This window comes from Anabrus simplex, chromosome 10 (genome assembly GCF_040414725.1).
Source record: "Anabrus simplex isolate iqAnaSimp1 chromosome 10, ASM4041472v1, whole genome shotgun sequence".
NCBI classification, from domain to species: Eukaryota; Metazoa; Arthropoda; class Insecta; order Orthoptera; family Tettigoniidae; genus Anabrus; species Anabrus simplex.
Window position 1 is genome coordinate 125,061,834 of NC_090274.1, and position 26,873 is coordinate 125,088,706.

The 26,873-nt window shown below is 41.9% G+C and overlaps 1 protein-coding gene across 1 annotated transcript in view; it reads left to right on the plus strand.

Annotated features, from left to right (window-relative positions):
* The window catches only part of LOC136881886 (uncharacterized), a 77,558-nt gene extending 50,685 nt beyond the window's left edge, over window positions 1-26,873 (plus strand). The window contains exon 4 of the mRNA XM_067154330.2: window positions 26,695-26,873. Within this exon, the coding sequence (XP_067010431.2) occupies window positions 26,695-26,851 (157 nt within the window). The 3' untranslated portion in view covers window positions 26,852-26,873. The remainder of the gene's footprint in view (window positions 1-26,694) is intronic.

Sequence of the window (26,873 nt, forward strand, 5' to 3'; positions counted from 1 at the left end):
CTAATTCTGATGCAGAACATCACTACAAAAGTTAATGATGTATCAAGCATAAATATTTATAAACCTCCAGGAATTCAGTGGCCAAACAGTGTTCTTCAAACACTCTCTCATCCATCTATCTATGTGGGTGATTTCAATAGTCATCATACTCTTTGGCGTTATAGATATAGTGATCAGTGTGGAAAAACTTATAGAGTGGGCAGAGCTTTGTAACATGCAAATGATTTTCAATCCAAAAGACAAACGTACATTCAAGTCAGGAAGATGGGACTCAGAGACCAATCCTGACTTGTGATTTGCTTCATCTGATCATCAGGGATCCAGCTTACCTGTGTTTCATAAAGTTCTTATGAACTTTCCACATAGTCAACATCGACCTGTCGTTCTGGAAATTGGAATGCAGATTCCTATTATGAGATATTTTCCACTCCCCCGTTGGAACTTTAGTAAAACTAGTTGGGAGAGATATTCAGCTGATCTTGACAGTAATATACAATGGATTCCTCCTGAGGTTAGCAGCTACTCTAGGTTTGTGAAAGCTATTCTAATGTGTGCTAAAAGACATACTCCCCATGGAGTGAGAAAGGACTTTATTCCAGGTTGGGATGAGGCTTGTGAAGTATGTTACAAGGATTTCCAGAGGAGTTGTGAAAAAGATGTAGCTGACGAGCTCCTTCATAAACTAGATGAAGCTAGACGAAGCAGATGGAAGGAAACCATGGATACACTGGACTTCAGACACTCAAGTAAAAAGCTTGGAGCCTTCTAAAGAAGCTAGGAAGAATACCTCACAGTCCCCAGCTGAAACCAGAGGTTTCATCTAATCATATTGCCAGTCACACTGCCAGTTTGTCCAAATCCAATCAGATGAATTACACAAAAGTTTTATAAAAAACGAAATGTTTCGTTTGAGAAAGCACTACACTACTTCTTCCGACATTTCTGCTCCTTTTGCTGAGCAAGAGCTTTTGCTTACCCTAAATGAATTGAAAAATGGACAATCCCCGGGTTTTGATGGTATACACCCAGAATTTTGAAGCACTGTGGAAAAAATGTAAGGAACTGGCTAGTGCAGATTTTCTCAAACATACTCTGAACAAGTCAACTCCCTTCAGAGTTTAAACGAACTAAGATACTAGTTATCTTAAAACATGGTAAACCTACGGATTCTGTCAAAAGCTATAGACCAATTGCCTTAATGAATGTCTGCTTTAAGCTCCAATTAATTAATTGAAGGAACAAGAATCCACCTGATCGATACTGTCACTTTTATTTAGCCTTAGGCTATTTCATAGACATGAAATTAAAAGTTCAGAACATGTTTCGAATGCATTGCATTCATCATCAGCTGCTTATATTTGGCAAAAGTGAAATTAGCTAAGAACAGTCTCACAATTTTCTTAAAACCTTAAAAACAAGTGTTAGTAGTGCATGTGTGAATGGATGTGGTGGGGGGGCATAGAGGGGGGATGCATTGAAGACAATAAGTTAAACCATGACTTATTATTAAAAATCTTAATGTTAAAAACACTGATGGACTAAAATATAGTTCACTACAAGTCTTGTGAATTTTCCATAAGTTCGTTGATTACTGAATAATTTGTATGCACTATGTGAAGTATTTCTGTTGAACTGTTGGTAAAAAGTTTCCTTAAGAAGGCATCCGGTGTTTTCACGTCTCTTATCTCCTGTTGGGTGGAGAGGTGTGGCTTGTTTCGAATATGAAGTTTGCTATTTGTAGTTTGAATTGAAAAAAGTTGGATCGTCTGTTTCACGATTCTTGCCTTGCGTGTTTGTTTAACTTCCCGTGCTACGAGAGTGGGTTTAATCCGGCTGCCTTCAACCTTGTATTGTTTTAAAAAAATCGTGAGACTGTTCTTAGCTAATTTTACTTTTGCCGAATGTAAGCAGCTGATGATGAATGCAATGCATTCGAAACATGTTCTGAACTTGTAATTTAATGTCTGTGCAATAGCCTAAGGCTAAATAAAAGTGAAAGTATCGATCAGGTGGATTCTTGTTCCTTCAATTAATTAATTGGATCATATAGTCAATACGGATATGAAGTGGATAGTATGTAACTGCTTTAAGCTCTTGGGACGGCTTATCTACAATAGAATAAGTCCCCTAATTTTTGAAATCATACCAATTGAACAGGCTGGTTTTAGACCTCAACGCAGTTGTGAAGATCAGGTGCTTGCATTGACAACACATATTGAGACAGGTTTTGAAAAGCAATTAAAGAGTGGAGCAGTGTTTATTGATCTGACAGCTGCATACGATACTCTGTGGAGAGACGGTATTGTGTATAAGTTCTTTAAACTGACAAAGTGTAGTCAAATATCACGTCTGATTAACACTACGCTCTCAAATAGAATTATCCAGGTAGTCATGCATACAAATCACAGCAAAATAAAGGTACTTAACAATGGTCTACCTCAAGGATCTGTTCTCTCTCCATTACTGTTTAACCTGTATATTGCAGACACCTGTCACGAGCTCTCGTCAATGTGCTTATGCCGACAATCTGGCAATAATTAGTCAGCATGTGGATGCTAATGTGATAGAGAGAACTTTAAATGCAGACCTGGATGTTCTGTGCACATTCTTCAAAACGTGGTGCTTGAAACCAAGCCCTAGTAAAACAGAAACCTGTTTCTTCCATCTAAATAACCTTGAAAGTGTCACTTAATGGAAGTCTTCTCCCTTACAATGCCAACTCAAAATATCTTGGAGTTGCTCTCGACCGGACGCTATCATACAAGAAACATCTAACCAACCTAGCAGCCAAATTAAGGTCATGCAACAACATCATCCACAAACTAGCTGACTCCACATGGGGAGCTTGTGCATCTACTTTGCGTACTTCAGCTATGGCGCTGGTGCTTTCCACAGCTGAGTACTGTTGTTCAGTTTGGATCAACAGCTCTCATGCTAAAAAGGTGGACATGGTCCTAAATGAAACAATGCGTGGCATAAGTGGCACAGTAAAATCTACGCCTCTTTTCTGGTGGCCAGTGCTCAGCCACAGAGAACCTCCTAGAATTAGAAGATTGAATAAGTTGGTCAGAGAATACAACAAAATATTAACCAATGCTGATCTCCCCATCCATGAAGATGTTAACCTCAGATTCAGTCGCCTCAAATCAAGATCTCCTATCCAAACAACACAGGAACTTGTTAGTAGGTATTTCAATCCAAAAACTGATTGGCAACAAGAGTGGAAGAGCGTAGCTCCAACTCAATGGCAGACACTGTTCAATTATAAGAATCTTCCAGCTGGCTTTTATTTACCCCGCAAGACATGGGTAGCCCTCAACAGAGTCCGTACTAACCACGGGAGATGTGGATCAATGATGTTTAAATGGGGTATGAGATCTTCTCCAGCCTGTGACTGTGGTGCAGTTAAGCAGAATATCGGCCATATTGTCACCGAATGCAATGGAAGGGCATTCGCTGGATCCAGCTAGGAATTTTTTGGTGGCTTCTGCTGAGGCCATATATTGGCTTCAGAATTTAGATCTAACTCTTTGAACCCTTTTGCTTGCATGATTGTGTATATCTTGTAATTGTGTATTTAACAGTTTGTGCTTACTGTTCATGTATATAATCTTTGTATTGTTTTGTGTACGTTACCACACGCTAATAATAATAGCTGATGTACCTGTGCTTCGCTACAGAATTCCTAGTTAGGTACTGTACACGTTGTGAGCAAGACTGTATTAAATTGCATAGCTCTTAACATTGCCCTAGAAACGCGGCGGGGAAGTCATCAAACGTCTTTTTCTAATATGAAGACTGGATTAGGGAATTTTCATTGTAAAGGTAGGCCCGCTTGCCTACCATCAGTCACAATAAGTTTGGGGTGTTTTCATTAATAATAATAATAATAATAATAATAGTTTTAAGCCCCTCTAACTACTCTTTTACGGTTTTCGGAGACGCTAAGGTGCCGGAATTTAGTCCCGCAGGAGTTCCTTTACGTGCTAGTAAATCTACCGACGTGAGGCTGACGTATTTGAACACCTTCAAATACCACCGGACTGAGCCAGGATCGAACCTGCCATGTTGGGGTCAGAAAGCCAGCGCATCAACCGTCTGAGCCACTCAGCCCGGCGGTGTTTTCATTATAATGGCAGGCACTCACTCTCTGCCTGCCTTTATAGATTCTCAGAAAGACTCTTTTAGTGGTTTTCCCAACTGAAATGAACATGGGTCATTACAATGACGTCGGTAGGAATGGCATGGTTTAAAGCAATGCTTTCGTATGAAATAACCGATCAAGTGGAAAACCACACATTTTCTCACTTTTAACGAACTGTCCTACGCTGCCGAACTAACAGTCCAAAGTTACAGAGCTGGAATAACCAGGACGCAGAAATCCGTAAACACTCTTCATTTTTTATCAGCGGGGGGGGGGGGGTTCGAATAGTGGATAGTCCCAGGGCAAAAACTATGCCCGTTTACTTATCTGTTTCATGGGAGTACCCGTTGAGTTGGAAAATTTCAATTTACTACTCTCGCGAGGGAAAAGCTATCTGACGTGGAGGAAAATTTTTCCTCCAAGCCAAAGGAGAAACCACATCTTTGCTGCTATTTTGGAGTAAAATGAATGTAGATTTAATGAAAGTGAAGACGAAGAAGCCTTTCTTAAGGAACGGCTCTTTTCAGGGTTGAATTTTAAGTTATTTAGTGATATGTGATACTATAACTTGGAATAGGCGTGAATTGTAATTCTAGATCAGTTCATACTACTACTAATAAGTGAGCCTCTGTCATACGTTTGCACACTGCTCATTCAAAACAGCGCGTCAGAATATGCATCGAATAGCTGGAATACTATGATGAACCACTGCGTTATGTACCACTAGTATGAGAAAATGTACCAACCACAGGAATGGCATGCTAAAGAAGAAAATTATCTAACTCCCCAGCTATTTCCCGCCAATATTCAGTCCGGCTGTTATACTCGGTACGCAGCAGTAATCCCATCTATTGGAGTTGAGTGCCAGCATAAGAGACAAAGCAGTCACGAGCGAGACATCGGGAAGTGCAGACGTGTGAGTGAGCTGAGGAGTCCAAGATGGGAGTAACATTACAGCGGTACAGGCTAAGAATTGGAAGATGGCACATGGTACAGGGTGGTGTTGGAAGAAAGGTGGAGCAGAAAGAGGGAAAGAAATTATTGGTTATAAAGGACTGTTGGGGATTATGTGGTGTGCGACGGTTATTGCGACGTTGGTGGTGGTAGGAGGTATAGAAAAGAACCCGGGTCCAAATCAGGGACCGATCAGTTGAGAGGAACTTCAAGAGATCAAGAGAGTGGTGAAGGAAGCGAGAAAAGGAGAAGAAATGAAGGAAATGATGCAGGAACACCAGGCAACCAAAATGAAGGACTTAAAAATGTTTACAGAAGAAGAAATTGGAGGGGTAAATGACAAGTTAGCGATGATAAAAGATGAGGTAGGGAGCTTGAAAAAGATGGTGTTGGTACTGGAAGAGGAGTCGACAGCAATGAAGAGGTAAGTAAGACTCGCGAGGAACGAAGCAGCAAGAAAAAATGTGTTTGAGTATGGTGTACCAAAGGAAGGAACAGAATCTAAAGTGGAGTTAGTATTGCAAGTGGTGGCCATGGTTTCAAATAAAATGAAGATAAACTTCTCTGAAGTTGATATAGATGATATATCTATAGAGTGTGAAGGAACAAGGGACATAGGCCGGTGAAGTTAAGATTAATTTCAACCCTGATGGCAGATATAATTCTGAGGAATGATGGAAATTTGAAGGGATCGAACATTTATTTGAAGGCTGAGACTGAGGAAGAAGACAAGATGCGGCTGGATATCCTTAAGCGGCACATGTGGCGGGCTAGAGCGCAGGGATTGCGAACCAAGATAGTGGGGAGGTGTCTGGTGACTTCAGGTAGAAACTGGTCACGATCGTGGTCACAAAAGGAACTGCTGAGGATGGAAAAACGTGAGGAGGAAATGAGTTGCAGGGAGACATCAGTAAGTAAGAAAGTAATATGTTTTATTTATCCTGGCAAAGTTAGGGATGTACTCCCTTTCTTACACTTAACCAGTCTTAGCCTAGAACACATAATAACTACTGATGACAATAATAACAGTAATAGCATTAACAAAAGTAACCACACATAAAAAAGATCATATCATCTATATAATATAAATCGTACGTAGAGTACATTAAGAATATAATTATGAATAATGAGTACTATAACAACTACTTAAGAAAAAGTTCAGAAAATATATACATTTCTACAGTATACCGAAATATCGCCTTCAATTGAGAGGTGAAGAGAAGGATTAGTAAGAAGGAAAAGAAGAGGAAGAAGAAGATATGTGAAAGGAAGAGGGAAATGATGAAGAGGCGGTAGGAGTAGGTGTTTTCAGGTCATAATTTGATGATTCATGCATGTTTACGTAGTATTTCGACACAGGCATGTTTAATAGCTAAGCTGCTGGACATGCTTCTCACGTCCACTGGTAAGAGATTCCATTGTCGGGCTGCGGTAACGGTGAATGATTTCGTGTAGATTGCTGTTCTGTGTACAGGAAGGAATCAACACGTGGTGCTGCAGGATCGGGTATTTTTGGTATGGTCTGTGGAGAGGAGCTTCATTCGATCACGGAGATAGGCTGGTTGAGAACTTTTAAGAATAGTATGCAAGAAGCAAAGAGTATGAAGTTGCGTCGTTCTTGTAGGCGAAGCCACCCGAGCCGCGTGTAAGACGGTGTGACTTGGTCAGTGTAACGAAGTCCAGAGATAAATCTTACACAAGTATTCAGAGCACACTGTAATTTCCTTCCCCAGTCTACTCCTAGGTTGTTGTAAACTATGTCGCAATAATCAAAATGAGGTAATGCGAGTGATTCAACAAGAATTTTCTTTAGTTTAAAAGGGAAAGTGAATTTGAATTTACTGAGACAGCGTAGCGTTACGTATATTTTTATACACACAGATATAGTTCGGGCAGACCAGAACAGATGTTCGTCAAATATTATACCAAGATTTCTTACATTTTGGCTATACTGTATGGGAGTACCACTTATGGACAACTGTGGTAACGCTGTTCGATTGAGTTTGCAAAGTAATTTAGGGTAACCAATAATTATTGCCTGGGATTTTGATGGGCTTAATTTTAATCCGTGATTTCTGGCCCATATATCTATGGTCATCAAGTCATCATTCAGGTGGCGTGTTGCTGAGTGTAGGTTTTCGGGTTTGCTGTGATATATATATATATATCTAGGTCATCAGCATATAAGTGGTATTTACAGTGTTTTAATCCGGAAGATATGTCATTTATATACAAAGAGAAAAATAGGGGGCCCAGTACAGATCCTTGCTGTATTCCTACGTCGACCGTACGCCAATTTGAATATTCATTGTTGTTATTAAGTACACACTGCCGGCGACCCGTGAGATAGGATCTGATCCACTGGAGTGCACTCGTGGAGAAATTTAAAGTATTTAATTTGGATATACGTATGTACCTGTCAACAGTGTCGATAGCTTTACTTAAGTCCAATAACGCTAGAACTGTCAGTTGTTTGTTGTCCATAGCTTGCCTTATGTCATCAGTCACATGTGTTAATGCACTGCAAGTGCTGTGTCTCGGTCTAAAGCCGGACTGGTGGATATCAAGAAGATTGTGTTGAATAAGATAGTCGGTAATTTGCTTGTGAACTATAAATTCTAAAGCTTTTGACAATATGCACAAGATGCTAATCGGCCGATAGTCACCGACGTCCTTCGCCAGTCGTATTTTCGGAAGCGGGCGAACTATGGCCATTTTCCATATTTCCGGATAAGTCCCCTGTTGCAGTGAGTAATTAAAAATATTCACCAATGGATAAATGATGTGGTGGAGAATTTTCGTGAGCATTTCATGGCCTATATTATCTACGTCCCTAGCCGTGGTCTTGATGCGTTTTATTGAGTCAATCACTTCTTGCGGTGTGACGTGACTGAAGTAAAATTGATCTCTTTGTGGAGATGGGGTATTATCATATGTATTAATAGTTTTCTCCTTTACGACCGGATTAATTCCCGTTGGCGAGATGAAATGTTCGTTTAATTCATCTACGTTAACATTTAGTTCATCGTTAGGTTTCTGGTTATTGATGCCAAAATATTTCATAGATTTCCACATCGTCGCAGGGCGTACGTCAGGTCTAATCAAGTTATGGGCGTAACGTAGTCTAGCACTTCGAATTTTAGAGTTCGTTTTATTACGCAGTGTTTTATAAGTCTGGTGGTTCACTTCCGTTGGGTAGTGCTTGTATCGTCTATGAGCAGCGTCTCGTTTAGCCATTAACTGGCGAATTTCGTCATCTATCCACGGTTTAGGAGCTCTGGAACCTTTTCCCGTACGCACTGGGGCGTGCCGATCGTAGAGTTGCGTTACTAGATTATTAAATGTTGAGACCATTTCCTGTAGATTATTGGCGCGATTTATCTCCATCCACGGCACGGAAAGAGCATCTTCTTCTAATTTATCTGCGTCAATTCGTCTGAGGTCCCTGAATGATCATATTTTCGACCTTGGTTTCGGAGTTTGTAATTGGTAGGACAGGTAGATTATGTCATGTCCAATAAGCTCGGGGCTGATGTCTGTCCATGTTGCAGGACTTTCGCTGAATTGTTTGTTATCATTAGATCGAGAAGGGTGTGACTGCTATTAGTGTGGTGGGTTGGTCCGAGAGGTAAAATTGTCATGTTACATGCTTCGAAAATGTTACGAAACTGTCGAGTTGAAGCTGCGGTACTGTCTAACAAATTTGTCTTGAAGTCGCCCATTACAATAACGTGTTCATAGTCTGGCAGAAGGTTTAGTATTTCAGTCTCAAGGTCGGTCAAATACCCTACTTTCGGAGGCTAGTAAACCACTCCTAGCAAGCATTTCGTTCTACACAGTGTTATCTCTACAAACAAAAACTCGGGTTTACGTTCATACTGTGAAGGTGAATGACTAATTACTTAAGGGTTGAGGTCTCTGGCAACATAAGCAGCCACCCATCCCTCCACCGCCTTTCCCCTCGCGGTCATTTCGTAGAAGGACGTACCCGCCTATGTCAACAGCTGAGTGGGGGCACTTGCTGCTCAGCCAGGTTTTAGACATGAGAATTCCATGGAAATGGCGCGAAGAAAACCGGTTATGCATTTCATCCATGCGCGTTTGGGAGAGCAAAGACTGCACATTACAGTGACAAACATTAAGAGCTCTTGGAAATTGTTCCACGGTTTCCTTGAAGATAGTAGCGGCTGAAATAGGACCTGGATTTGCTCCAGCAGCTATGTGAGTGAAGGGTGCGGTTAACGGAACAGGGGGGGGGGGGAGGCAAGCGGATGGAATTAAAGGAATGCGCTTAGACCTGCTGTCGTCAGAAGCATGTCTTTGTGTTAAAAGGTATGCCAACTTCGGAACGGATAATTAAAACTAAAACAGTACTAACGAGAGGACTACGGTTAAATACAGTTCAAGCAATACTAATTAATGGAGAAATAAAAGACAGTGCAAAGCTAATAACAATGACAGAACACACTACAAACAGATTATACAAGGTAAATCACACAAATGAATCTAATTTTAAATTAGAGGGTTCTAACTAGCGATGTTATACTTGGAAAACAGATACCTGATATAGTAAAAGATGTGATAGGAAGTGTGTTATGGGAGATTGATGAATGGGAGGGAGGAGAGAGAGAGAGAGAGAGAGAGAGAGAGAGGAGAAAGAGAAAGTGAAAGTGAAACTTAACTGTAGTGAATTCCTACTATGAAAGCAAGGGAAGGCAATATTTCGGTACGCACATTAAAAGCGAACGTAGTTCTGTATTGATGTGGTGATGCTTGCAGATTACAATCTAGGAATATCACACATATGGTTGATACGACGCCTTGTACCGTCTGCCAACTTAATTATGATATCCCCGTGATCAGTCCAAGTGTTCCTTAGTCCATGAACAGTGATGGCTGCCTTCAGAATTGCTAGACGAGTTGCAGTCAAGTCTTCTCGTATCGTGGTAGGTGTTCCTTTCAGTTGGCGCTTTCGTGTGAAAACCTCTTGCCTGGAGCGGAAGGACGTGAACTTCACAATGATGGGCCGAGGTTTTCCAGGCACCTTCGGTCCTACTCTGTGGCTCCTCTCAATGTCAGTTTTGATTACCTTGGCGTCCAGTTTATTGCAGAGGCTCACAACAGTGTCGTCTGTGTTCTCAACCTCCTCTGGTACTGTTCCAGGGAGTCGCACTTCGCCTCAACTTCTTCTTTGAGATGTTTTATTTCTCTTTCGCGGCACTCGAGTTTTTTTGTTTAGGTCATTCACCAATTCGGCATTGAACTGGAGACTACGCTCAAATTCTTTCACCACAATTTCCGTCACCTGTCTCGCCACTGCACTTACAATACTTTCCACGAAGCGTTCGGAGAGCACGGCCTCGTCCAGTACCTTTCTCACTGCCTGTTCGATTTCATTGGCCCACTGCAGGCACTACCGCTGCTAGCTTTATTAGGATGACGACCCATTATTAATATTATGCTGATATACACAACGATATCGATTAAAACTGGTCTCAACTTGAACCCTGGCACAAGTTCCACAGATCTGCACTTTTCCACACCACACACTTCTTCCGTTCGCCTACAAAATTCCCTTAAACGGAGAGCCGATTTACTTGCGTGCTTCCATGAACAGAAGTAAAAAGGAAGAGAGAAGACGGGACTGCGGTATCAGGGGTCAGGTGGCGAGGATAGCAGAGACATTGGATAATCAGAACAACCCACGAATGAGTGGATCAACAAGTAAGACACTATACCGAAGTGAAGTGCGTACAGGTAGTGAAGAGGTGATGGGAGGGAAAAGGAGTCAGGGTAGCGACTCAACCTCCCCAAATAATAGAAATGCAGAAAGAAACTTGGATAGAAATCAGGCGTTAAATAAGGGGAGAGCGTTAAGTTTAAAAGATCTATGGGGAGGAAAAAAGGCTTTGGCACAGAAAAGGGGAAGGATGGGGGGGAGAAGGGGAGAGGGATGGGGAGGAACCACAATGAAGAATTACGAGAAGTAAGGGGGAAGTGGTGAAACGCAGAAGTATAGAGAGGGAGGGGGAGGAAATAAATTACTAGAGGTGGTGATATGGGTGCTGAATATTGAAGGGTTGATGGGTAAGTTAGGGAATATGAAAATTGTGGATTTAGTGAAAGATTTTGAGATAATTGCTCTAGTGGACACGCGGTTAGGGGTTGAAATTACATGGGGCGGCTTAGGGTAGTCAGCGTGTTAAGGAAAAAATAGGAAAGAGGGGACGAAACCCAGGGGGCATAGTAGTTCTAATAAGAAATGAGATAGCTGAATGGGTGGAGATGTTACAGAGTAGGGTAGAGGGGGTAGTGTGGCTGAGAGTAAAAATGGCGATGGGGGCAGGGGAAAAAATTTGTCTGGCCCTGCTTTATAACCATCCGAGTGATTCCGTTTATGCAAATAAACATTTCTTTGACGAGCTGATTGAAGAAGTAAACATAATTAAAGGGCTGTATGTGGAAGACGGGATGATTTGATTGGGGGATTGGAATGCGAGATTGAGCAATAGGGTACCGGTGTACGGAAGAGAAGGAAAAGTAGGCGGCGGGCTGCAAAGAAGGAGTAAGGTTAATGGTGTAAATAGTTATGGAGAAAGGTTATTGGAGTTATGTGCTATAAAACGTTTATTTATTTTAAAGGGGTGGATGAAGGGGGATAGTCTGGGATGCCTATCAAAATAAAATTGAGAACTTTGGTTGCTGATGTGAAGGGAAAGGTGGAGGAAAGTAGGGAGAGTTATAGGAATAGAGGATGGAAGTATGTATAGGATGATACTGCCAAAGAGAAATTCAGACGGGATTTGAAAGAGGTGGGAGATATATTAAGGGTAGGAACTAAAAAGGCGGCAGAAGGGAATGATATGGACAGCATGCTAAAATTAATAGAACTCCCTGTATGGAGGATGGGGAAGAAAGTGAGAAGGGTAGACGGAAAAAGAACAAAATGAATGAATGATTTGACGAAGACTGCATGAGAAAACGTGAGGTTGTAATGAGATCCCTAGCGGAGTTTAGGAAGGAGGGGAAGCAAGAAAAAAGGAAGGAATATTGTAAATTTAGAAGAGAATATAAGGAGGTATTGAATGAGAAGAAAAGAGGATGGAAGGATGCGGAAGTTGAACAAATAAATAGATATTGTAGAGAGAAGAAATTTGAGAGGATATGGGAATCAATAAACACGATTAGAAGAACGAAACCGGTGGGGAAGGTGAATGATAGGAGAAAACGAGTGGCTAAGGCATTTTAAAAGGCTTTTAGAAGGGGGGGGGGAAATTGGGTAGAGAAATAGACAAGTCATACGTAAGAAGGGAATTGAAAGTTGAAATTCCAATATTGGATGAGGAGATAACAAGGTAGGAGGTAATGAGAGTATTAAAAATGCTAGACCCAAGGCTGCAGGAGGTGTGAACGGTATTTCCAATAGTGTGTAGAAGGACGTTGGGGCAAATGAACCGATGTTGAGAGGGATTGTAAAATTCTTTAATAGGTTGCTGGATACTGGAAAATTTCCGAGGGAATGGAGGAAGGGGGTATAATGCCCTATTTATAAAAATAAAGGGGCTAGTAGCGATCCTAACAACTATAGAGGATTTACACTCCTAGACTCGTTGTCGAAGGTGTACACATGGATTTTGGCGAATAGGATAACAAATTGGGCGGAACAGTATGGTAGGATATCTGAGTTTCAAAATGGATTTAGGAAAGGAAGGAACACAGTTGATAATGTTTGGATTCTGGACACCTTGATTACGAAGTATGTGAGAATAGCAGGGCGCAAATTATATGTAGCAGCCTGCGAAGCAGGTTCGTGGAAGGGGTTACGAGAGAGAAGGAAGCGGCTATGCTTTAATTAAGGTAGAGCCTCAGCATTTGCCTGGTGTGAAAATGGGAACCACGGAAAACTGTTTAAGTGTAACAAAATTAGGAATCATCTTAATTGTCAAAATACTGTTCACTTTCCTTACATGCATACAGCGCAATCTCTTACCACGCTTATGAACTGTGTAAGCTATTGCTCTGCCATCTACCCAAGAAAACTGGAACTATACGGTATTATTGCTCGTGATAGTACATACTGCTCTCACCAGGTGGCAGCTATTTCGCTCTCTGGGAACTCGTTTGCTTCTCACCCTGAGTCAGTGTCTGTCGACCGGGAGAAACCGTTACGAGCAGACATGTGGAGTGTGGCATGCAGAATCCCATTTAAAATCAAACACTGAAGTGATAAAGCTCGTCTTACAGGAACTGAATAATGTTATAACGTAAAATCCTTTCAAATAATATTTTAATTATTCCTTCTGAGTGAAGTACTGTATGTAATTACTGTAGCACCAAAACCAATTGAACAGTTACCAATAGCCAGTGTCGACAATTGCTGCCACCACAAGAAAGTTCTGCAACCAACCCAGTATGAAATATACCAACTATGGAGGGAACATTACGATGCGTCAAACAATAGGGTAGGAAGTGTTGGACTCTGGGCAAACCGGTGGGTCCGGGTGACCAACAGAAGAGTGTACTACACACAATACAAGGATTAGAACTCTTCAGTTCATTGCTAAAATAGGCTAGAAGGGATTTGGTCTTACAGGTGTTCAGGCTTTGTACAATTGAATGTTAAATCAGAAATTATGTTAAAACTCTCTGAAAGGAAAGTTTAGTTGTTTACAATAATTTGCTCCATATAATGTTCTTAAATAAATTCTTTATTAAAATTCATACCCTAACAATGGATAACGTAAGGGAATAAATTCTGAAATAAATAGTACCTACAAAATAATAATAAGTGAAATTCTAAGTACTGTATATGAAAACTTTTGAATTAAAAATCGTCAACCAGTCTAACTGTTCATTGCAAATTGGATTACAGAGTTTAAATTATGGATCTGCACTTCCTTGAAATTCCAGAAATTTATTGTAGTCAGTACAGTTAAATATTTAAAACATACCTTTGGTGATCACTATGTTTAGTAGTTTGGGGTACCTCTTTCTTCAGATAAAACCTTAAAATTACCAAGGATTCGAACACCCAGAATCAGGAATAAGAAACTCCAGTACAAAGTTATGATGGGAGAAAAATTCCGAAGGGGTAATACCAATGTGGAATGCAACACAGCACGCATGAACTATAATGCACGCGCACCACGGCACAAGCACCAGCACGAATCAAATAAACATGTTAATAAACAGTACTAAAACCAAGAAAATGAACTTAAAAGCAGAAAGATGTTACAGAGACAGCAAATCAGTTAATATCACGTATTAGAATTACTTAACCTTATCCGGCCAGATTGGCTAGTTCACATCACACAGCATCAAGCATACTCAAGATGGCGGCTAGAGTAGACACGCGCAAGCTTAGTGCTGCTGCAGTTTGTGTTGTTTGTGTGGTAATAATCAGAGTTGTTGCGCTTTACGGTTCTCTGCACGGGTCTATTCGAGTTAAGGAATCGGTGTGTGCAAGTGAAACAGTGAGTTCTCCTTTTGCATGGCTACTAGCAGAGTGAAACTACTACATTCCGGCATTCTCTCTGACTGGATGCGCCATTTTCCAGACTTATAGGCGCCTCCCTATTAGCTCGGAGCCGAACAAGCCTAGGCCTGGTCGCTCAGCTATTACGGGCTTGCTTTGCCTCCTACTACTGGCTGGAGATGTCCACTTAAACCCCGGTCCCACCACTTGTGAAATGAAAACAGACAAACATCTATTGTCAAAATGTGCAAAGCCTAAACAATAAGTTGTCTGATTGTGAACTATCCCTGCCAGACTTAAGAGAAGTTGACGTGATTGGACTTACGGAAACATGGCTCTCTTGGGCTAGTGACAGTGAACTACCACTCAGTGCTAATTACAGCATATTCCGTCGTGATCGCGCTACTCTAGGTGGTGGAGTGTTGCTAGCAGTGAACAGTGCGTTACCATGTAAACGGAGGACAGATCTCGAACGGAACTGTGAGTTAGTGTGAGTGGAGCTATTCTTTCCTCGACGCCCTGTACTTGTGGGATGTTACTACAGACCACCAAACAGCCAATTCAGTGACCTTGAGCAGTGCCTGGACTCAGTCATTGCAGCTCTACCTCATGGTGAAGTAATTTTAATGGGCGACTTTAACCTGTCTATAAAGTGGTCTTCTCCAACTACTGGACTGTCAGCTAACAACTGTGACACATACTTTATAGACAGTTTTATTAATGGCCTCGGACTGAAACAGTTTAATATGTACCCAACCCGTAGACCCAACACCCTGGACTTCATACTCTCCTCATTAGAACTTAAAACAATAACCCCAGGCAGAAACCTTTTCCTGTGCGACCACCAGTCTCTCGATGCTACACTCCTCCTTCCCCACCCCTCCTCAAAGCCTCACAGCAGGACATCCTACCGCCCTACCTATAACTGGCGCCGTGCCGACTGGCCTGCAATGTGTCGCGCTCTGGAATGCCTTCCCTGGAGTCTGCTCGAAATAGCTGACATCGAATCGGCTCTTGACCTGCTGTACGACTGGCTGCAAGCTGCAATTAAAGACTTCGTACCTGCACAACGGGCTACTACCAGCAAACTTCAACACTGGATATCACATGAGACCAGACTGATACTATTTAATAAAAAGAGAGCTTGGCGCCTGTGGAAAGACTTCCCTAACCCACACACTCACAATACTTTCGTTAAAATCCGCCGCCACGCGAGGTTTATGGTCAGAAGAGACTACAAAACACACGTAGACACTGTCACTGAAAACGTCCGCAGCAATCCCAAGCGCTACTGGAGTCTCATCAACACACGAAGAAGGACGGGGCGGATTCCTGTCAGCGTGAACCACAACGATACAACAGCAGACGGCGCCGATCGCAATGAACTGTTCAACAGGTATTTCTTCTCCAACTTCTCTCCTCCCTTACAAAACCAACCACTCCCATCCGTTGGTACAGCTTCAAACAGAACCCTATCAAGCATAACTACCACACCAAGTGAAGTTCATGACCTTCTTCAAACTCTCCGTACCAACAAAGCTACCGGTGCCGACACTATAGGTCCTCTTTTCCTAAAAAATACTGCCAGTACTCTTTGCGTCCCTCTATCTAAATTATTTAACAGATGTTTTGCCGCGGGCTATTTTCCTAATACCTGGAAACAGGCAAATATTGTTCCACTTCTCAAATCAGGCAACAAATTTAATGTTTCATCTTACCGACCAATTTCTATTCTCCCCACACTATCCTTTGAAAAAATTATACACCAGCGTCTCCTCGCATTCACGTTGCCGTATATCTCAACCAAGCAGCATGGTTTTCTACCAGGTGGCTCTTGTCTAACAAACCTGGCCACTCTGCATAGCTTTGCATCACACGCCATTGCAGCTAAATCGCAGCTGGATATCTGCTACGTAGACATTTCGAAAGCTTTCGATTCTGTAGACCATACTCTGTTGCTCCATAAACTCTCCGAACGATTTAATATACATGGCAGTCTTCTGGCCCTTCTTTCTGGCTTCCTACATAACCGTTGGCAGAGAGTGGTAATATCAGGCACTTCATCCTCATGGTTACCAGTCACCTCCGGTGTCCCACAAGGCAGTACTCTTGGCCCCTTACTGTTTTCTTTGTTTATGGACGATCTGCCGTCCGAACTCAACGAGACAGCGAATACCCTACTCTTTGCTGACGACTGCAAGATATTTAGGGAGATCAGGAATCCAGGAGATGCAGCTCTGCTACAGTCCTCACTTAATGCCCTCTCGAACTGGTGCCGTACTTGGAAACTTATCCCCAATCCACAAAAATGCAGCCACATGACCATAACACTACGTAAATCTCCTCTACCGACATCATATTACCTACTCGACAAGCCCATCACCGTGGTTACGCAACAGCGTGACCTAGGTGTAATATTCGATACAAAATTACAATTTAAGACCCACATAGAAACATATACAACCAAGGCTATGAAATTACTAGGCATTCTCTATCGCTTCACAGAAATTTCTGACCCCATTGCTCTTCGTCACTTCTTCCTCACGATCGTTCAACCTCTCTTAAACTACTGCTCTCCTATTTGGACAACAGCCTCCCCCTCCAATACTAAGCAGTTAGACAGAGCAGTGTCCTTCTTTGCTGCAATTGTAAGGAACAGAAACCCCAAGCTCAGAAATCTGTCTACGCAGCAGGTATTAATGGCAATTAATATGTCACCGCTGCACATCAGGCGACAGGTAGCTGACCTGAGTTTCCTCCACGGGATCTTAAATGGGCATTACCGCTCGGAACATCTTGTCTCACTCTTCTTTCTCCGTGTTCCTTCCCGCTCCACCAGAACCAAAGACCTTCTCCACATTCCCCACACTCAGCACTCAATACTTCAACGATCTTTCCTAATCCGCCTCCCGACACTCTTTAACAATATTAACAGGAGACAAGAACTCGATATAGCATCAAATAAAAGTGTATTCGAGAGGTGTGTAAATAGCCTCTTAAAGATAAGTTGATGTGAAGGGATTATACCGCCATCTTGACCCACGACGACTTGGCTATCAATATGGACATTCTTACGGGTTTTCGATTTGGACAGTTATTAGTAGGCTGTGTACCTGATCTTGTTATATTTTGTTATGTTTGTTATATTTTATTATGAAAGTTTACGTTGGTTAAATAGTCTGTTGGCAGTGCAAGTGAAATTTGCTCAGTGTAGCTGTATCTTGTGCTTTGTGAATAAATAAATAAATAAATAAATCACAACAATATTGTAAGGAGTTGGCGGGGTAGGAGGATCAATTAACAATAGACTGGTAGCTTCAGTACCAAGATTTATTAGCTACGCACTCAACTACACAAGACTACACACAACTTTTGCTCATAACACACACTTACACAGTTCGCGCGCTCTCTCTCCCTTAGTTTCTCACTTGTCCTCACACTACACACACAAGGTCCCGCGTCGCACGGCTACACGTTCTCTCCTTCGCCGACAGTCCGCACTGTAGCACACTAGTCCGATAATCACGTCAATTCACACACTTCACTACACTGGCAGTCGCTCACGACTGAACCACACCAACTTCTAACTCAGTCTAACTCCAAGCAGGTCGTTCCTCTCTTATATACCCGCGCTGGCCCTTCTAGAATAGTCCGGATGCTCGATGGATCAAGGAACCTCGTGGGATGGAACACTCCAGATTAATCGTGGAGTCATTTCCATACTCCTCTGTTACGGGACCGCGGGCTGGCCTAGCACTTAAGTGCTGCTCGTGATTGGTGCAGTTGAAGCGTAAGGGGTGGGCCCATACGGTGCCGGGCCGGGCCGGGCCCACTGCCAGTTGGTATAGCGGACGCTACAACCATTACAATATCATTACATAAGATGATGCAGCCATAATTAAACTTATCATCTCCAGCAGACTACAGCCTAACCGGTTACGAGGTGATCCATGAACAACAATGGCAAGAAGCCCTAACAAGCAAAATGAGGAAAACACCCGAAAAATAAATATTAGCCACTTCAAGATTCTATTTGATTTTCATAATATAACCCACTACAATCGTTTTATAGTCAATTCATGGACAGTGACTTCTTCTGAAAAGGAGAAAAGCTAACTAAGTCACAAAGCCATGAAGGAAGGAAGGAAGGAAGGGAGGGAGTGACCAGAAGGTGAGTGGGATTGGCAATCTATATTTCAGATTCCTTCCCTGCGAACCATGTGACCTTTCCGCGATGGGGACACTTGCACGTTCCAATGAAGCAGATAGCTGAGCCTGATGGTGCAACTATATCGGATGGGTATCTGTCGAGGTACCAGACTAACGAATGGTTCATCGAAAGCGGGTTAGCAGCCTTTCGGAAGTTACAAAGCCGGCAGTCTAGAGGATTGACTGATATGGCCGTGTAATAATACTCAACATGGCTTAGCTGTGTTGATACTGCTGCTAGACTGAATGCAACGGGAAAATACAGCTGTAACTAACTCCCGAGGACAAGCAGCTCTCTGTTTGAATGGTGTACTGATGATTGCTTCCTTCCGGGTAAAAATATTCCGGAGGTCAAATAGTCTCCCATTCAGATCTCCGGGTGGTGACTACACGAGACGGGGTGATCATCAGGAAGACTGATACTAACATTTTGCGAGTCAGAGCGTGGAATGTTAGAAGTTTGAATCGTTGTGGTAGATTAGATAGTCCGAAAAGGGAGATGGATAGACTAAAGTTATATCTTGTTGGTGTAAGTGAAGTACGTTGGCAGGAAGAGGAGTATTATTGGCCAGGCGACTTCAGAATTAATACACAAAGTCAAACAGCTGAAATATCGGACTCGGTTTAATAATAAATAAGAAAATAGGGCAATGGGTAATCTTCTACGACCAGCTTAGGGAAAGGAGTATTGTCGTCAAGATAGACACCAAACCAATGCCCACAACAATAGTGCAGGTCTATATGCCTAGTAGTTCAGCAGATAATGAGGAAATCGAAGGAATATATGAAGAGAGAGAAGACTTAATACAATGTGTAAAAGGCGACGAGAAATCAAATGTGATGAGAGAGTGGAATGCTGTGGTAGGCTAAGGAAGAGAAGGTAATGGAGTAGGAGAATTCGGATTGGGACAAAAGAAACGAAAGAGGAAGTCGGCTGGTTGAATTCTGCACTGATCATAATTTAGTCTTTGCTGATACTTGATTCAAACGCCACAGACGACGGCTGTACACATGGACGAGACCTGGAGACACTGGAAGGTATAAAAAAGACTTCATTATGATTAGGCAGAGATTCAGAAACCAGATGCTGGATTGCAAAACTTGTTGGTCATGAAATACCGTCTGAAGTTGAAGTTGAAGAAGGGAAGGCATCCAGTGAGATGGAATCCAATCAAGTTGAAAGGAAAAAGTGTGAAGGATTGTTTCGAGAACATGTCGCACAAGGACTAAACAGAATGGCTGATGGGAATACAGTAGAAGAAGAATGGACAGTCATGAAGAATGAGATCAGTAGCGCTGTTGAAGAGATGTTAGGAAGAAAGGAAAGATCAACTAAGAATCAATGGATAACTCAAGAGATACTAAACATGATCAATGAACGATGAAAATACAAGAACGCAAAAAGTGAAGAGGTTAGAAAAGAATACAGGCGATTAAAGAATGAAGTGCATAGGAAGAGCAGGGCAGCTAAGGAAGAATGGCTGGAGTAGTGCAAGGAAGGTGAAAGTATGGTCCTAGGAAAGGTAGATGCTGCATACAGGAAAATCAAGGAAGACTTCGGAGAAAGGAAAACTATGTGAATGAATATTAAGAGCTCCGATGGAAAACTACTTCTAGGGACAGAAGACAAGGCAGAAAGATGGCAGGAACATATCCAATAGTTGTATGAAAGTAAGGACGTAGATGCTGTGGTTCTGAAGCAAGAAGAAGCTGTTGATGCTGATGAAATGGGCGACCCGATTTTGAGGTCAGAATTCGACAGAGATTTGAGAGATCTAAATAGGAACAAAGCACCTGGAATTGATGACATTCCCTCTGAATTACTGACTGTTCTAAGAGAAACCACCGTGGCGAGGTTATTCCATTTAGTGTGCAAGATGTATGAGACAGGAAAAGTGCCATCGGCAGAATGTTGTGATACCAATTACCAAGAAAGCCGGTGCTGACAAGTCTGAAAACCACCGCACCATTAGTTTAGTATCTCACGCTTGCAAATGTACAAGGTGTATTGTTTAAAGAAGAATGGAAAGACAATTTTAAGCTGAGTTGGTAGAAGATCAATTTGGCTTAAAAGGAATGTGGGGAACACGTTAAGTAATCCTGGCTTTACGTCTGATTTTAGAGGATCGAATTAAGAAGGGCAAGCCTACATACATGGCCTTTGTAGATCTAGAAAAGACATTTTATAATGTTGATTGGACCAAGCTATTTGAGATTCTGAAGGCGATCGGCATCAGGTACCAAGAAAGAAGAATTGTCTACAATCTATATAAAAATCAGTCTGCAGTGATAAGAATCGATGGCTATGAAAAAGAAGCAGCAATCCAGAAAGGGGTGAGGCAAGACTGTAGTTTGTCCCCCCTCCTTTTCAATATTTATATAGAACTGGCACTATAGGAAATCAAAGAAGAATTCGGAAAGGGAATCAAAATCCAAGGAGAGGGAATCAAAACTCTGAGGTTTGCCGATGATATTGTTATTTTATCTGAGACTGCAGAAGATCGGGAGTAGTTGCTGAATGGTATGGACGAAGTTTTGGGTGAGGAGTACAAGATGAAAATAAATAAGTCCAAAACAAAAGTAATGGAGTGCAGTCGAACGAAGGCAGGTGATGTAGGAAATATTAGATTAGGAAACGAAGTCTTAAAGGAAGTGGATGAATATTGTTACTTGTGTAGTAAAATAACTAACGAAGGCAGAATTATGGAGGACATAAGATGCAGGCTAGCACAAGCAATTATTTCTCAAGAAAAGAAATTTGCTCACTTCGAACATTAATATAGGAATTAGGAAAATGTTTTTGAAACTTTCGTGTGGAGCGTGGCATTGTATGGAAGTGAAACATGGACGATAACTAGCTCAGAAACAAAGAGAATAGGAGCTTTTGGAATGTGTCGTTAGAAAAGAATGCTGAAGGTGAGATGGATAGATCGAATCACGAATGAGGAGGTACTGAATCGAAATGGTGAGATGTGATCCTTGTGGCTAAATTTGATGAGAAGAAGTGATAGAATGATAGGACACATCTTAAGGACTTGTGCAGTTGGTTTTATGGGAAGTATGGGGAGTATGAACGGTAGGGGTAGACCAAGGGATGAATATGACAAGCAGATTAGAGCAGATTTAGGATGCAGCATTTATGCAGAAATGAATATGTTAGCACAGGATAGGGTGGCATGGAGGCTGCATCAAACCAGTCCATGTCTCAAACAATTTCGGACCGGGCGAGTTGGCCGTGCGCGTAGAGGCGCGCGGCTGTGAGCTTGCATCCGGGAGATAGTAGGTTCGAATCCCACTATCGGCAGCCCTGAAGATGGTTTTCCGTGGTTTCCCATTTTCACACCAGGCAAATGCTGGGGCTGTACCTTAATTAAGGCCACGGCCGCTTCCTTCCAACTCCTAGGCCTTTCCCATCCCATCGTCGCCATAAGACCTATCTGTGTCGGTGCGACGTAAAGCCCCTAGCAAAAAAAAAAAAAAAAAAAAAAAAAAAACAATTTCGGATTAAGAACTATGACAGAAGTAGACACGAACATCACCTCGTACGTCAGTCCTCTTAACACTATCAAGATGTGCCACTTACACAGGGAATGAATAATATACAATGTAAGAAAGAAGAAAGTTACCAAAATGATTAAAGGAAACTCATATGCTAACGAGGGATTTTGTAGGATTCACAGGAAAATAAATCATGATCTTTTGATGTATGGGGCTATACTCGACATACCGGTACTATCCACAGTACTACAGGTATGAAAAATGTGTAGAAAATTCCACAAAATTTTAGTGATCATAGTATATATTAATTTCATTAAATTACATTCAGTACTGTTAATCATCATTTAATATTCATTAGATAGAAAACAATATTATAACGCAAATACAAAATCATTCTTCTATGAAAGAAAGACTGGAACTGACAAGTTACAATGTAACACTAACATATCAAACGTGTTTGGCAACAGCACTTGGTGTTTTCTCAAGGAACTTACTGCGTGATACATGTTTCAGTCTGTCAAATGAGGCACTTGAGGCCACACTCTGAGGAATATAGAGGATGGCAAGTCTCGTAGAATAGTGTTTGAAGAAACCAAGAAATGATAACACATATTGCACCAAAACACATCATTCAATCAATCATCCGCTTTTAGATGATAAACTATGTCAAGCTACAAAATTGTATGCATTCGTTGTACTTACTGTTCTGCACTGTTCTATTTCATATGATAGTAAGATATATCTAAAGTTCTCTGCTACACGGAAAGGGATAGAACTATGAATACGTTTATGGGCTTACAACATGCAGTCCTTCCGCAGCTCCCATGTGTAGCATCATGATGCCACGTCACAAGATTAAGATGTACGTACAAGGAACTGCTCGCTTATTTACGTACAGTATTATGAACAAGATGCTGTTCCCTTCTGCGACATTACCGTGTACAAGGGGCTTTACTGTCATCAATCAAAGACAGCGGAAACTCACTTCAGACGCAGTGCCATTTGTACCTGATGTATATCGAAGGCAGAAATATGTGTCATCGGTTGCAGAGTAGGCTGATCTTTGTCCGACAGCACTCCACTCTGACCGGCCAGCCGAGCAGAGGAGGGGTGGCCATGGCTCTACATCTCCCCATTCGGGACACGGTAAAGGGCTGTTCCCCTACCATTGGCTGTCTTCAGAATGGTTTTCCTTTCACCTGCAGTAAGGGGAATGCCAGGACAGTTCCTAGTATAGGTCGTGGCCACTAAATCTCTCGCGTTCACCACAAATCTCCTGGCTTGAGAGAGGGCGTAACCATCTAAGAGGCCCGCCTCCCACTTCAGGGGAGAAATAATACAGTTTAGTGGTAGTAGCAGAGATCTTTCATATTTTAATAGCATAGGGGACGAAGATGATGAAGACTTAGTATAGATAGAAGGCGAACAACGGTTGCCTGGCTACGACGCTGTTCGATTTCTTTCTACGGTAAGTTGATTATGCTGATTACCACGCCCAAAAACATGTCCATGTTAAAAATGTCTTAATCGTACATCTATCTGTATCGGTCGTGTCCACGGTAACAAGAAAATACACTTTTTAATTTTCCGTCATTCCTGGCTGTCTGCATGTATCTACACGCATCACGAGAAAATGGCGGAAAAGAATTTTAAAAAAATCGGTATGTGACGTTGGGGAATGAGCCAGTACAATCTATGCTATAAATATTTTTATTCACCCTGGATGATATGGTAGTTTAGAGGAAGGAGTCCATAATTTAATTTTTAAATATCTGTTATTGGTCCTATCGAAAAGTACTACATAACAAAAGTTATAGAGAATGCAATTTCCGACCTTTTATGCCTTATTTAGTTTTACCGTACAGACTATAAATGACCACTGCCACCTCAGGCCCCCGGGGAAAGGCCTCCACCAGCCGGAACGTGCTGACTTTACTAGTGCGCTTGGCTAACAGCAAGCTCTTAACGTCACATGACCTTACGCTGACTGCTTGTCTAGGACTAACCTTACAGACCCCGGGTTCGACCCCAGGCATAAGGGCGTTAACCGTTGGAAAAAGCTAGGAAAGCAACAGATAGGGAATCTGCCACCTGGGCGACTGCCCTAAGTGCAGATAAGGATTGATTTATTGATTGATTGATTGACACTACTTCGAAGCCTAAGAGACTCCAAGTTCAACACACGGGCTTAGAGCATAAGATTGGAAGCTTAATCTAACAGACTTCAAGTTCGATACCCGAGCTAACTGCATAAAGGTGCAGGGCTAACGTTACGCTGACCATGCGTTAACCTAACTTCACCTCACAGGACTTGGAGCTAAACTTGGAATAAGATGACGGCTGTATGCTTTATTCATAGGGGCCGAACACTGCAAAATGACTTAAGGTAGCTTGAAGCTGAACTGGGAACAAGATGGCAACGATAGGCCTTAATGCACATGCTTTAATCATAGGGGCGTAACATTGGAAAGTGACTTAAGGGAGCTGGGAACTGAACTTTGAACAAGATGGCAGCTATTAGGCTCGATACGTGTGCTTTATTCATAGGAGCGAAATATCGGAAGGTGACTTCAGGGCTCAGAGCTGAACTAGGAACATGATGGCAGCTGCACATAGAACCAGGGAGATTGTGTAAGGCTTAATACATGTACTTTATTTATAGGGGGCGTAACATTTAAGAAGCGTATTTAGGGTTCGAAGCTGAATCTAACCTCCCAGGCTAACCGCAAAAAGAATGTAAGCTTAACTCAACAGAATTTAAGTTCGATACCCGGACTAACCACAATAAGTTCTTACGCTGACCAGGCGTAAACATAACCAGTTGCGGTTCCCTACTCCAGTCCGGACATAACTTTACACCCTAGGGTATTGTGCAGCCTTAACCTCACGCTGACCAGGCATGAACCTAACCGGAAGCCCTTTCCTACACGAACTTAGCGGGTACGCGTTGAACTAATAGGACTAGAGAGATGGTGTAAGACTTAATATTTATGGTTTATTCATAGGGGCGTAATGTTGACAGACACCCTCAGGGGCTGAGCTTAACTCGGAACAAGATGGCGGCATGGGACTTGGGAGCTGGTGTTAGGCTTAATACATATGCTTTATTCACGGGGGCGTAACATTCGAAAGCGACTTAAGGAAGCTTGGAGCTCAAGTGGGAAAAAGGTGGTACCTGTGTTGACACGTAATGTGCTGTTCGTTTTTTAGTGTTTGGAACACACTATTTTTGATTTGAACCTTTGAGCTTATAGATTTGAACTCTAGAGACTTACAGTAGCTTACAATATTGTTGATATCACCCGGAAACTAAACCCTTATGTTCGGATACGAAAACTGTTTTGCGCTACTTACCGGGTACCTAACAAGAGAGATAAGTACGGCCGACATTTTAAGGACATGTAACTTGAAAATAAATAATACTTACCCGTAGCACGTTGCAAAAAAAATCATGCTGGATAGCTGTGCATATGTTCATTGATGAATGTAGAATATACATTGCGGTATTACGAGTGGCGAATAAAGGGATAGGCTTATTGAAATAAATAAGTAAGATTTTTAGTTTATTACATATATATTAACACATCTGAGATACAGGAAAGAGAATTACGTTTTTTAAGAATTTCTGATCTTTCCTCTTGTGAAATAAATTCAAAACACTTTAACCGTGTAGCGACAGTCTGGTGCCATTTCATGTGTACTTAACCTAAGTTTCTTACTCACATCTTTCATGCGTCCATACTTAATTCTTTTCTTGGCTGAAGTAGCAGGATTTTGTTCATCTTGCAATTCTCCAACATCACCTATACCTTCCATTCTGTAGCAATAAATTAGATTGCAAACAGCAATTAACGTAACGAAATCAATCACCAACAGTACACAAACAATACAGCGACTATTGACTATGAAAGATGCAACAAGCTGGACAACTCAAAAAGTACAATTGGACATTCACCTTTTTTCCACTGTTTCGCCTGGGCCTTCATCCATATTCCTCTGCATGCCCATTTTTAAAATGTCCATAGCACGGCACTGTCATCTTTCTTTGCCAGTTAAACAGTACGAATAGATTCTACACGCAATTCTGTGTTGTACAGTGGCGCCATCTCATTTTCGTTATTTGTGGACATTCATCCTTCTTCCCCTGGACACTTCATATGCTGTATTCATAGGGGCGGTAATGCTGACCTCCTCCTCCAAGCTATTAGTTCTATAACGCAGGTAGAGCTCTCTCTCTCTCTCTCTCTCTCTCTCTCTCTGTTAGGAGGAGGAAGTCTTAACTCTATGAGGAGGGGGAATAGCGTATGGCAGTTCGTATGTTTGAGGAGGAGAAAGAGGTAGTCGTGATGCAAATACCTTATGTGTGATATGCTGATATCGAATGTCTAATCTCTGTCTTTGTTTCTTTTTATAGCATGGATGAAATGAAAATATTATCTGCACCAGTTGAGGCTCCACGCTTTAGTGAGTTGCCCGTCAACGAAGGATTCCGTATTATTTCAGTGCAAAGAATATCTACAAGATATGGAATTCGCATACCATGTACCTGCGAAAGTGTTCCTACCTACTAGATTCAGTGCAATTTCATATGAT